This window comes from Rhea americana, unplaced genomic scaffold (assembly GCF_003343005.1).
Source record: "Rhea americana isolate MKP2758 unplaced genomic scaffold, rheAme1 scaffold_484, whole genome shotgun sequence".
In the NCBI taxonomy this organism is placed as follows: domain Eukaryota; kingdom Metazoa; phylum Chordata; class Aves; order Rheiformes; family Rheidae; genus Rhea; species Rhea americana.
In genome coordinates this window covers 52381-64129 of record NW_028186628.1, presented here as the reverse complement: position 1 = coordinate 64129, position 11749 = coordinate 52381, and the positions used below count along the sequence as shown (strand labels likewise).

Below are 11749 nucleotides of genomic sequence, written 5' to 3'. Positions count from 1 at the left end.
GCCATGGTGCCTGTGATGTCACAGGCCCTGTGATGTCACAGCCGCCGTGATGTCACCCCCTTGCCGGGCGGCACGCCCCTCCCCATCCCCTCCCTTCGCAGGTGCCGCCATGGCGGCCGCCCCCGCGGGGCCCCTGCGGCGGGAGCAGCAGCGGGCGGCGAGCATCGTCCGCGTCCTGGCGCTGTACCGGCCCCTGCTCGACGCCTACGTCATCGTGAGTGTCCCCGCGCCGCCGCCGCCGCCGCCGCCGTGTGGCCGCTCTCCCTGCTGGCCTTCAAGGCGACGGCCCAGGCGCTGGCCTTCCCCCGCGCCCCGCCGCCCCACCGGCACCGGCACCGGCACCGGCACCGGCACGGCGGCCGCCCGCCCGAGTTTCGGCGCAACCCCTGCCAGAGCGCCAGGCTGCACCCGCTGCTCCGCAAGCACGTCAAGCCCAAAAAGCAGCACGAGATCGGCCGCCTGGGCAAGGTGGGCGGGCGGCGGTGCCCCTTGGCCGGCCCCCCGGCGGGTCCCCCGGCCCCAGCCCTCCTCTCCCCCGCAGGTGGTGAAGCGGCTCAGCGAGGCGGCGGGCTGTGACCACGTGGTGGACGTGGGCTCGGGGCAGGTAGGACGGGGCGGCAGCGTGTGGTGGCGGTGGGGAACACACACGCACACGCGCGCGGCTGCCCCCAGCCCCTCGCCGGCCGGCCCGTCCCCTCGCAGGGCCACCTCTCGCGCTTCCTGGCCTTCGGCCTCGGCTTGCCGGTCACCGCCGTGGAGGGCGACAGCCGCCTGGTCGAGGCGGCGAAGCGCTTTGATCAGGAGCTGCTGCAGGCGCTGGAGAAAGCGCAGGCGCGAGGCGCCGAGGTGAGGGGCTGGGGGCAGCGGGGAGGGGGCTGCCCCATGCCGCCCAAACACCCCCAGCGTAACCCGTCCTCTCCCTCCCTGCCACGCAGGTGCCGCTCTCCCCGCGGGGGCCACGCCACGTGGCTGGTCGCCTGGACCCCGGGGCTCCGTGGAGCCAGGAGCTGCTGCCCCCGGAGCCAGGACCCCCCGGCGGCGCCGGGAACCCGCTGGGGCCGCGGGGCCGGGAGCGGGTGCTGCTCACGGGGCTGCACGCCTGCGGGGACCTCAGCGTGGCCCTGCTCCGCCACTTCGTCCGCAGCCCCCACGTGGCCGCCGTGACCTCGGTGGCTTGCTGCTACATGAAGCTCTCCGCCGAGCCCCCGGCTTGCAGCTACCCGCTGAGCGCCTGGGTGGCGGGGCTGCCGGGCCACGCGCTCTCCTACAAGGCGCGCGAGGCGGCCTGCCACGCGCTGGAGGAGTACGCGGGGCGGCTGCGGGCCGACAGCGGTGCCCTGCGGACGCACTGCTACCGGGCGGTGCTGGAGACCCTCATCCGGGCGGCCGACCCCAGCAAGAAGTGCCTCGGGGTGCAGACGGTGAACAAGGCGCACGCGCTGAGCTTCCCCGAGTGAGTGCGGGCGAGGGGACACCCCCCACCCCCAAAAACGGCCCGCTCCRCCCCGGCCTGACCCGCTTTGTCCCCGCAGGTACGCGCGGCTCGGGCTGCCCCGCGTGGGGCTGGACCCGGCCGCGCTGCCGCTGGACTCGGAGGCTGTGCAGACCATGCTGCGGCAGCAGCAGAAGGTGGTGGCCTTCTTCAGCCTGGCGCTGCTGCTGGCACCGCTGGTGGAGACCCTCATCCTCCTCGACCGCCTGCTCTACTTGCGGGAGCAAGGTGGGTGCCGGGGCCACGGCACACGAGCCCAGGGCGCTGCCGGCACTGACTCTGCCTCTCCCCACAGGTTTCCAGTGCGCCCTGATCCCCCTCTTCGACCCCCAGTTCTCCCCACGCAACCTCGTGCTGGTGGCCGCCCGGTGCCCCCTGGGCCCAGTGCTCTCAGCCCTGGACGAGGACAGTGGTGAGGACGAGGACAGCGGCGAGGATGAGGACAGCGGCGAGGACGAGGACAGCGGCGAGGACGTGGCCCTGCCGGGGGGATCGCCACCAGGCCATCCCCAGGCACACCCATCCACGGAGGGGCAAAGTCGGGGCTGAACTGCATCGCAGCAGCCAGGAAAGGCCGAACATCTTGGTTTTGGGCCYGGACCCGCTCCCCAGAGCGAGGCAGGCAGGACGCTGGCGCGTTCCCCCTCAGCGCACCACCGTTGCTGCCGTTGCAGGAGTGCTCGGTCCCTGCGCTGGCTCCCTCASAGCCTCGTGAGGTTATTTTGCCATGTTGCAACACCCTGTTGTACTGAAGCAGAGCGCCGTGCCCCCAAACCCATCACTCCTCCTGCGTGTCCAGGGACAGGAGGCAAAGGCTCGTGGAGGACAAGGGCTGCGAGATGCTGCTGAGGCCTCATYTTTATTACAATAAAGCTGATTTTCTACAGCACAGAGCTCAGACTGAGTGACCAGGGAGGGAATATGGGCTGGGTGCTGCAGGCAGGAGAACCAAGCCTGGGATACCCAGGAGTCCTGCCCTCTCCTAGCTTGTCTGGAAGTTGTCTCAAAAGCACTGCACGCCGTGGATGTGTAAAAGAAAGGGATGTCTTTATTGCAGGCTGCTGCCCAGGGGCACAGACTGCAACCCAGAGCAGGTTTCAGTTTTCCTTCTGTTCTCAACCAGGGCTGTTAATACCAGTAGGATTTCTTGGCCCTGCGTGTCTCCACAATGCCCATTGCATCCATGATCTCCTCTTCGAAGGTCTTTAGGGATGGCACGTACGTCTTGTCCAGTGCATCTTCCACTGAYGTGTCCTTTGGGCCGTCTACTCAGAGCGAAGGGGACAGTACTGAGTGCCCGAGTGTTTCGGAGGGGCCAAACGACACCCTCAGCGAGGGCGAGCTGGCATCACCTCGAGCCGCAAGCCCCCTCTCGCCCCTCACCTATCCACTGCTCAGGGATGATGCCATCCCGGCGGCGGCGCTCGGGCGTGGGGATGATCCGGCCGCTACGCAGGGAGACGCGGACCCGCTCGCCCTCCTCCGTGTACCGCCACTCCACCTCCGTCGGCTTCCTGGTGCGAGGGAGCACAGGGGTTGGTGCCGGGATGCAGCCACGGCTCCCTTGCCCACCCGGCCCGCAGTGCAGAGGGCGACCCGGCTCTGCCGCGGCAGTTACCTGTCCTCGGGGTCCACCAGRGAGATCTGGCTGAGCAGCAGGGGCGCTTCGCTGGCGATGTATGTCCCRGGGTACTTGGCTGCTCTGTTGATGTAGCGGTAATGCTGGGGGACAGCAAGCTGGTTAYGGACACCCTGCGCAGGCCTGTGCCCCTCTGGGCACCTCAAACATGCACACGACGCATTGGGGCCGCTCACGACCCCTGTCGAGACGAAGGCCTGGCCAGAGCCCCGTCATCACAGTGGGGGTGTTCAAACCTCACCGTGTTCAAGCCTTCCACGACAACCCAGTTGCGAGCTCGCACCACCTGGGTCACCTTYGCTTGCTTCCCTGCATCCTTCCCGGTCAGGACTTGGACCTGGTACCAAGACAGGCAAGTCAGAGGTGGCAGGGAGGGCTCCAGGCCAAGCGACCCGGCTCAGGCCACSTCCTCAAGGAGCCTCGGGCAGACACTGTGGGGCAACTCACCGTGTCGCCCTGAAACACCTTCCAGTCATCCTCGCTGATGGGCTCCACGAAGATCTTCTTGCGCCGGCGCCCCGGAGGGTTTCTCTGCTGGGCTGCGGCCGACTCGGGGGGCCAGGTGCCATGGCGGTAGTCATGCGGTAGCTTCAGCCGGGCCGCCATGGGCAGCAGGGCCGAGAGGCGCATGGCGGCGGGTGCAGGCTGGGCCGGGGGTGCCCAGGCATCAGGGTGGGGACCCAGGAGTCCTGCAGGGCCCCCTGCCCCCATCCCTTGCACTGCCCCCCCTAAAAGGGGACCCAGGAGTCCTGCTGAACCCCCTGCCCCAATCCCTTGCACTGCCCCCCCTAAAAGGGGGCCCAGGAGTCCTGCAGAGCCCCCTGCCCCCATCCCTTGCAGTGCCCCCCCTAAAAGGGGGCCCAGGCGTCCTGCAGAGCCCCCTGCCCCCATCCCTTGCAGTGCCCCCCCTAAAAGGGGGCCCAGGAGTCCTGCAGAGCCCCCTGCCCCCATCCCTTGCAGTGCCCCCCCTAAAAGGGGGCCCAGGAGTCCTGCAGGGCCCCCTGCCCCTATCCCTTGCAGTGCCCCCCTAAAAGGGGGCCCAGGCGTCCTGCAGAGCCCCCTGCCCCCATCCCTTGCAGTGTCCCCCCCCCCCAAAGGGGCCCAGGCGTCCTGCAGAGCCCCTCTCCCTCCCCAGGAAGGGGGCCCAGGCGCCCTGTCGCGCTCCCCGACCACCCCCCGGGCCCCTCTCACCTCGGCGTCCCCCGGCCTCCGCCGCGCCTCGCACGCCGCGGAGGGAGGGGGAAGCGCTGCATGCCGGGACGTGTAGTCCCGCGGTGGAGCTGCCGCAAAGCACCCTGGGAGTTGTAGTCCCTCCCCCACGAACTCGCGCCCTAACGCAATGCACCCTGGGAACGGCCACCAGGGGGTCAACCCTCCCCGCCATAGGAACGTGCCGGGCGCGGCGGGGCTGCCGCGGGGCACGCCGGGAGTTGTAGTCCGGCGGCGGGGCTGGCGCCAGGCCCGGGCTCCATTTTCTGCTCAGTTACCCCCTGGGGAAGGGCCCGGCCGCGCGCTCTCCCTTGCTCWCAAAAACCTCGTTTTTCACAGCAGCTTTCCCTCTAAAAAAAACGTGCCCCCCCCCCATCTCCCTCCCCTCCTCGGGTTCCCCCGGGAAGGGCCCACCCGCCGAGCCCCCCCCTTGGGAAGGGCCGGAGCCCCCGGGATGGGGGGGGTGGGTGCAGAGGGCCCCTCGGGACGGACACGCCAGGGCGGAAGCGCTTTAAAAAGGCATGAATCGCTTTTTTTATTTCAAATCAACTGATCAGCCCCCTAGAAATCACTAATACAAAGCATGCGCCCCGCGACGGCGGGGCCGGGAGATGCGGGTCGGTTCAGGGGTTCGTGTTTTACCGGGTTTCTCTTCATTTCTCTTTTTTATTTCCTTTTTTGGTTTGTTTTGTTTTTCTTCTTTTTTTTTCTTTTTTTTTTCTTTTTTTCCTCTCCTCGGTTTGTTTCTCGTTTGCCGGAGTCGCGGACGTCACGAGCTGACGAGGGCGAGACGGTTCAGCACCCGGGGAGCCCAGCGGGGAAGGAGCAGGCCGGGAGATCAGCTCGCCGGGGAGGCCGCTACGGGCTGCAAGAGCCGAGAAGAGACGCGGACGCTGGGTTACGGCCGTGCTGCGCGGAGGCACGGTCCCCCCGGACCCCGTTTGGCGGAGGAAGGGGGGCAGGAAGCAGCCCGGCTCTCCAGGGCTGGGGGCCGAGGCGCCCCACGCCAGCCCCGCCACCGCCCTCACCTCTCCTTGTGGTCTCTGACCTCCTCCGCGCCTGCCTTGTCTTTGCCCTCCTGCTTGGTTTCRTTGGCGTCCGGCGCGCCGGCGGCGTCGCTGTTCTTCTCCTTCTCCCCTTCGGTCGGGTTGGGCTTCTGCTCCTCCTTGGGGGCTTCTTCGTTGTCTACCTTCTTCTCGCCTTCCTGTCCCTCCGCCTCCTTGGTGCGTTTGGGGGAGTCCTAAAGGGAAAAATCTCGGCTCAGCCCATCCCTGTCCCCCCCACCCCAGCGCTCCCCGGGGTACCCTCACAGCCCCCAGCCCTGCTGCCGCCCCCTGTACCTCCAAGGCATCTTCCGCTTTCCTCTTGATCCCGGCTTTCTCGTTCTTCTCCTTGGACTGCTCGTCAATCACCAGTTTGCCCTCCTCGTCACTGCTGCCCTCTGCGTTGCCCTTCTTCTCCCCATCGCCCTCGGGCTCCCGCTCCGGCTCAGTGTCCTCCACACAGGTCTTCTTCTGGGTGGGCTGTGGAGGGGGCACAGGGACTTACGGGGCGAACGGCTGGCCCGGCAGAGGAGGACAGCGGGAAGGAGCTGGCCAGGGAGGTGCATGGCGCTGCCGAGATGGTGACCCACCTGGTAGCCGGAGGCTTTGACGGTTGGGTTGTTCTCGATCTCCCACAAACCTTCACTGAACCCTTTCCTTTTGTTGGGTTTCCCAAACTTCTCCTTGCATTCTTCGTATGGGAAGAGGTCCTTGGGGCCCAGGAATGCCCTACTCAGGGAAGGGGGAAAGCAATGAGGTTCACCCACGGGCCCAGCAGACCCCATCTCCCGCACACACGCGCTGGCGCCCAACTCACGTTTCATGGGTCCCGAAGAAGAAGACTTGGTATTTATTGGAGGAGGATTTTACTGCAGCTTCTGGCATCTCGTCAATCTGGTGGACACAGACCCGTGTCAGAGCCGGGCAGGGGGGAGCCCCAGCTCCCATCCCGCTCCAAGCTGTGACCCTGAGCCAGGAAGGAACGGATTTAGTCCTCAGGAATTTACCCACCAGCCAGCAACGTCACGGGCAAAACTAACAGCTAAGAAAATAAGAACTATTGCTACTAACCCAGCATTAGGATGAGGCCAGTGGAGGAATTCCCTTTCTCCAGTCCGGCCCCAGTCCCCCAAAGCAAAGTCACATCCCCGTTTCCAAGCCGGTGACAGCATCCCGGGCACCACGAGAGGACGGGCGAGGACTGGCGCTGCCCTCTCCACCCCTAAGCTCTTGTCTAGACTGGCTCAGACATATTTAGCTCAGCAAATTTGTGGCCTGGGCCGYGTGCTAGAGGAATGCCGGCTGCAGAGGAACGACTGCAGCCGGAGATGCTCACGGGAGCCTCGGGCACTCGCTCGGTTTGCCCGGATGGGAAGGGAAACATCAGCAAAGACAGACAACGCCRTGGGGCAACGCCAGCTGGCCCCACGCACCCCGTTTTCGCGCAAATTGGGAGGGGAATTCTCACGGCACCGCCAGGCCGGAGCGCACGGGGCCGGGACCACATGCGCCTGCAGCGGCGAGCCAGCACCCATCCTCGCCCCCGGCCCAGCCGGCAGGTGCCGTTTCGCTGAGCTCGAAGCGCGGATATTCCCTCCGCCCCACGCGGGAATAGAGCAAAAGCGGCTCCGGCTGCTCTTTATAGTTTCTAAAAATAACCCCCCATTTCAGCCAGCGCTAACGCAGCCATAAATTCCCCGAGAAAGCCTCAAAGGAAGGTAGAAGGAGCCTAGAGAGAAAGCAGGCGGGGGTCTCGGCGCGCGYGCAGCTTGTTGCTGGGTAGGAAGGTGAGAGAATAAACCCGCCAGCGCCGGGAGCTCGGCGCCCGGGTCCTGTTCCCAGCCTGCTGCTGACTCACGGCACGACCTTTGCTAAGTCACCGGCTTGCGAAGCCTCAGTTTCTCCACCAGGAAGAGCCGTGCCGGGCGGAAGAACCATGGGAGCATCGTGCCAGCAGCCAGGCTCACACAGGGCCACAAAGATTTTAATTTTTACTTTTTCCCCCCTTCCTCCTGGCAAAGGGTCGACTCGGCAGAAACGCAGCCCCAGCCAGCCGGGAACAATCTGCAAAGTCAACGTCAAATCTGGCAAAGGGCTGCTGCCAAATTAATTCYCGTAGCTGGAAAAAATATAAAGCTTTTGTCCTGAGATATCCAAAAACAAGCCGGCGCTGCTGTGCTGGGTCAGGGTGGCCGCAGGGCTCCCGTGCCCGGTGGTCATGGCCCTCTGGGCAGCCAGGGAGGCCACRATGCCTGGCTGAGGGGCTCCAGGCAGGGGCTCCACGGTGGACATGGTGGCCCAGCTATGGCCACCAGCTTGGAGACACGCAGGCGAGAGCCACCTCTGCGCCAGCCCCGCGTTAACGATTAGCTCTGTGCTGCTGCAGCCTTTGCAACCCGCTGGGGCAACGCTGCCGGGCTGGACCCTGGTCTGGCTCTGTTTTGCAAGGGGAGCAGGAGTCGGGGCAGGGACGAGGCCAGAGGGGCCGGGGGACAGTTYCTGCCGATGCAAAGGCTGGTGCCCGGCGGGGCTGGCGCCTCGCCTTGCCGGAGCCGGCAGCAGGAGCTCCTTCCCCGGACAGCCAGGCCTGARCGGAGGAGAAAATGAGTCAGAGCGGTGGCCAGCCAGCTCCGGCTCCCGGCGAGCCCGCGGGAAAGGCGGCTCTCCGGGTGGCGATTTCCTGAGCTCGCTCCCAGCAGGCGCAGCCGGATGATGCGCCCAAAACGCCGGCAGCCCGCGCAGGGCCCCGCGGTCTGCACCGCTGGGACGGCGGCAGGCGTCCAGCGCCCCGCGGACAGCCTCTTATCTGGCCGCTCTTCACCCAAACCTCCGTCTTCCTAGGAGAAGATGGATGCAGCATCTCTATCGGCCCAGGCAGACGGGGAAACGGGGGCAGGGCGAGATAACGGGAYGGGACCGAGACACCCTGCGACAGGGCGCCAATAGGCACAGCAGCACGGGCAGGCGCTGTTAGGGGCTGGAAAAGCCGTCGGGGGGRAAAAAATGAAGCCCTCAGGGTTATGCCATAGCAGGGCCTGCCAGCAAGGCTGCGCTCGAGGCACAAGCCGAAAGCTGGGGTTTGTCCGTCCCTGCCATGGGCTGAAGAGGTGGCAAGGGCACGTGTGCACGTCGCCGTTCGGTGGCCACCTCCTGCGAGCGGCTCTCGGCCCGGAAAAGGGGGTGCTGCGGCTGCCGGCTGGGAAGCTGCGGGCTGAAACGGGGGTCTGGGAACAAGAGCGAGGCCGGGACAGGCTCCCTGGGAGGGCCAGCGCGGGCRCCCAGTGGGGACGCGGACTCTGCACCCAGCCTCCGCGCTTGAACTTTGCAACGGGTGCCTGGAGCAACGCGGGGCTGGGAGCAGGGCCGGGAGCGAGGCGCTGCTGGCCCCCCGGCTCGGCGGATTAATCCCTGTGGGCCGGACGCAGTGGCCACGATTACAGSGCAGAGCCCAGCGGCACCTCGCCCCGCACCGGGCAGCCCTGGCCCGCCGTGCCGTAGCCAGTAGTTGTTTTAGACGATGGCAAAGGSGGCATGCAGGATCCAGCACAGCAGCGAGGAGCCCTCCAAAGCTCATCCCATCCCTGCCAAAGCACCCCAAAGCGCCCGGCATTGGGAGCACGAGACCCCCAGGGACCAGGATCCCAATACCGGGATCCCAGTACCGGGATCCCCCTGGCACTCCTGGCCCTGCAGCTGTGCAACACCCTTCCCCCCCGGCTGCAATTAAGACGGGCTGCGGATCCGGCAGCAGCGGGCAGGCGACGGCTTCGGACCAGACCGCACTGGCGAGCCCGCAGGGCCGGAGGGGCACGGACGCCAGTCCGGGCTCTTCGCTCACGTCCCCAGTAGCTCAGAAAGACAGAAAAAGAGACCAAGGGAGAGGAGGCTTCGCACGCGAGGCGCCCGGCTGAGCCTCGGGGAAGCCCAGTTCCAATTCCAGCCTCCTTTCCCCGCTTCGTGCCTCAGTTTCCCCTCCAGGTTCAGCCTCTTGGCAGAGCGGGGGCCGTTGGGGGCTGCCCTCAGCATGCTCAGTGCAACGGGCTCAGGCAACAGGTAAAATAACCCGGGGGGGTGAGCAGGAGAGCTCGCAGGTGTCCCCGGAGGCACTYGCCAGGTAAATAACCCCAGTCTCCCAGCGCTCTCACCGCTCTTTCCCCKCCCTTTATCCACTTGGCTTGTCATTGCTTTCCATGGCGGCCACACCTGGTTCATATTCCGGGAGTCGGAAACAAAATCTCTCGGCAAACGCCAAGCACGGCCGGGGATAAGGTTTCATCAGAGCACCTGGTTAGTCATGGGCGAACCCAGCCCGGCTCGYGCAAGCACAGGATGGGATTAGTCACCGGAGGACGGGCAGGGGGATTCGGTCCCCGTGGATGCCCCGGATGCCAGGGTGCCCAGCCGGGCTCGGCGTTTGCCCTGCACCTTGCCCCCCCCCCCCGCTTGGCTCTCCGTCCTGCCACGATACGAGGGGTTTTGGGGGGAAAGCGGGGCTCCAACGGGGCTGGGGTGGAAATGCGCCGGCCACGCTCCCAGGGATCCCTCCGGCTCCTCCACGCCGGGAGGGAGAGTGGGGGGGAGGGGGGGGAGGCCGCTTTCAAGCGGGAGGCCAGAGCCAAATCCCGCCGCCTCCCCACCCCCTCTGCGGCCTCGCCGCCAAAAAACCTTATAAACCAAGCAAAAGTCCGTGCAGCCCAGCACAGGGCAGGCGGGGGGGCAGGGGGCTGCAGGAGGGGGGGTCTCGGCCCCTGCTGCCCGCCACGACCCCCTCCCGGCCCCGTTTCGGAGGGATTTGCGGCCGGGCCGGTCTCCCGCCGCTGCAGCCGGGAGGGAGGGCGAAGGTGGGGGCAGCGGGAGGCCCGTGGGAGGGGAGGGGAGGGGGAAACACTCCAAGGAAATTTTAAACTGCATCATCAACCGCTTAAAAATAACCGGCGACGGCTGCCGGAGCGCCAGCTTCCCCACGCCCCTCCGCCGCGGCCACCACGTCTTAAAGAGGCCGCCGGGAAGCAGCTCCGCACCTCCGCTCCGGGCGGGATGAGGCCCAAAGGGCCTCGGCGAGCCCGGGGGGGGGGGAAGGGGGTCGCGGCAGCAGCGGGTGCTGGAGGGCAGCTGGGAAACGTCCCCCCCGCTCCGATGCCGCGATGCCCCCTCCGGGACCCGGCGGCGTTCCCGGCCTCGGCGGCGTTCCCGGCCTCGGCGCCAGCACCCGGATGTCGGTTGCACACCTGCTCCCGGCAGCACCCGGCGCACAGGCGCGCCGGTGCCCGCCGCCTCCCTGCAGGCCTCCGGACCTGCCCCGTCTCTCCAAAGAGCTAAACAAACTGCATCGGTTTAATAAAAATAATAATAAATAGGAAAAAAAAAAGGCTCCCGGCAAGTGCCGGCTCGTCGCGCAGCCCCCTCCGAAGCACCCTTTTGGCAGCCGGTCCCAAGCGAGACGCAAGGCCGCGGGGACCCGGCCGCAGCGCGGAGGGACCCGCTTATAAACCCAGCTGGCTGGGAGCGGGATGCTCCAAGGGGGATTTTGGGCGAGTCTCCCCAAAGAAGCTGGGGGATATTTCACAGCTCCGGCAAGGGGCGAAAAGCCAGGCACCGGCGCCCCCCCGCACCGCACGGCTTCGCAGCCCCCCCGGGGATTTCCGCTCCCCCAAAAGTGGCACGGGGGCTGCGGGTGCCCCGAAACCTGGGAGCTGAGCGGAGCATCGTGCTGGGGGTCTGGGCGAGCAAGGGCAGCSTCCCCAGGCCAGCCGGACCCTGGGGGGACGCACGGGCCAGACCCTCGTGGGGGGCACCCGCCGGAGGCATCGATGTCGGGGCGCACGGTGGGTCCGGCAGAGCCACGCGGGCTCGGCTCGCCCTCCCGCCGGAGCCCGTTTCGGCGGTGCGCAGAAATACCCRGGAGCAAAAAAATCCGCAGGGACGGGCGGCAGGACTTGCGCTTGCACTCACGTACGAAATAAATAAATAGGAATACCGCTCGGAGGTCGCCGGGCTGTGGGCACAGGCCTGGCCAACTCGCGGCCCCACAAGCGACGAGCCCACGTGCTTGCAGAACTGCATCCCTATTTCCCGGGCTGAGCCCAGCGACCTCCCGGGAAACTTTGCATTAACCGCACGCTTATTTAGCAAGGTGCAAAAAAAAATTAAAAAAAATAATAATTAAAAAAAAACGCGATAAATGGGGGGAGAAAGAAGAAAGGAGGCAGCCGGGGGTGCAGCGCACACGTGTGCCCGGGCCCGCGGTGCCTCCGGCCGGGCCGTGCGTGATAAAGCTGCGACCGGCTGCGCGCACTGACTGCTAAAGCCGGCGTCGGCGAGCGAGCCCCGAGCGCAGCCCGCGGGGGTCTGCGCGCCCCCCGCCGC

General features: G+C 66.6%; 3 protein-coding genes across 3 annotated transcripts; 1 reads left to right on the top strand and 2 right to left on the bottom strand.

Moving 5' to 3' along the window:
* Positions 1–6: 6 nt before the first annotated feature.
* On the top strand, positions 7–2378 carry METTL25B (methyltransferase like 25B). The gene is given in 7 exon segments (XM_085317011.1): positions 7–233; positions 236–468; positions 542–604; positions 703–921; positions 924–1453; positions 1533–1720; positions 1788–2378. Coding segments are annotated over 7 exon segments (1671 nt in total). The 5' UTR covers positions 7–49; the 3' UTR covers positions 2042–2378.
* On the bottom strand, positions 2326–4417 carry MRPL24 (mitochondrial ribosomal protein L24). The gene is made up of 6 exons (XM_085317013.1): positions 4323–4417; positions 3579–3776; positions 3373–3468; positions 3111–3214; positions 2876–3006; positions 2326–2757 (listed from the first exon to the last, which is right to left on the bottom strand). The coding sequence occupies exons 2-6, from the start codon at positions 3759–3761 to the stop codon at positions 2621–2623; spliced, it is 651 nt and encodes a 216-aa protein (XP_085173139.1). The 5' UTR covers positions 3762–3776; positions 4323–4417; the 3' UTR covers positions 2326–2620.
* Positions 4418–4850: 433 nt separating this feature from the next.
* On the bottom strand, positions 4851–6346 carry HDGF (heparin binding growth factor). Its single transcript, XM_085317010.1, has 5 exons — positions 6201–6346; positions 5974–6112; positions 5681–5863; positions 5369–5580; positions 4851–5205 (listed from the first exon to the last, which is right to left on the bottom strand). Exons 1-5 carry the CDS (start codon positions 6329–6331, stop codon positions 5199–5201), a joined length of 672 nt encoding a protein of 223 aa, XP_085173136.1. The 5' UTR covers positions 6332–6346; the 3' UTR covers positions 4851–5198.
* Positions 6347–11749: the final 5403 nt, after the last annotated feature.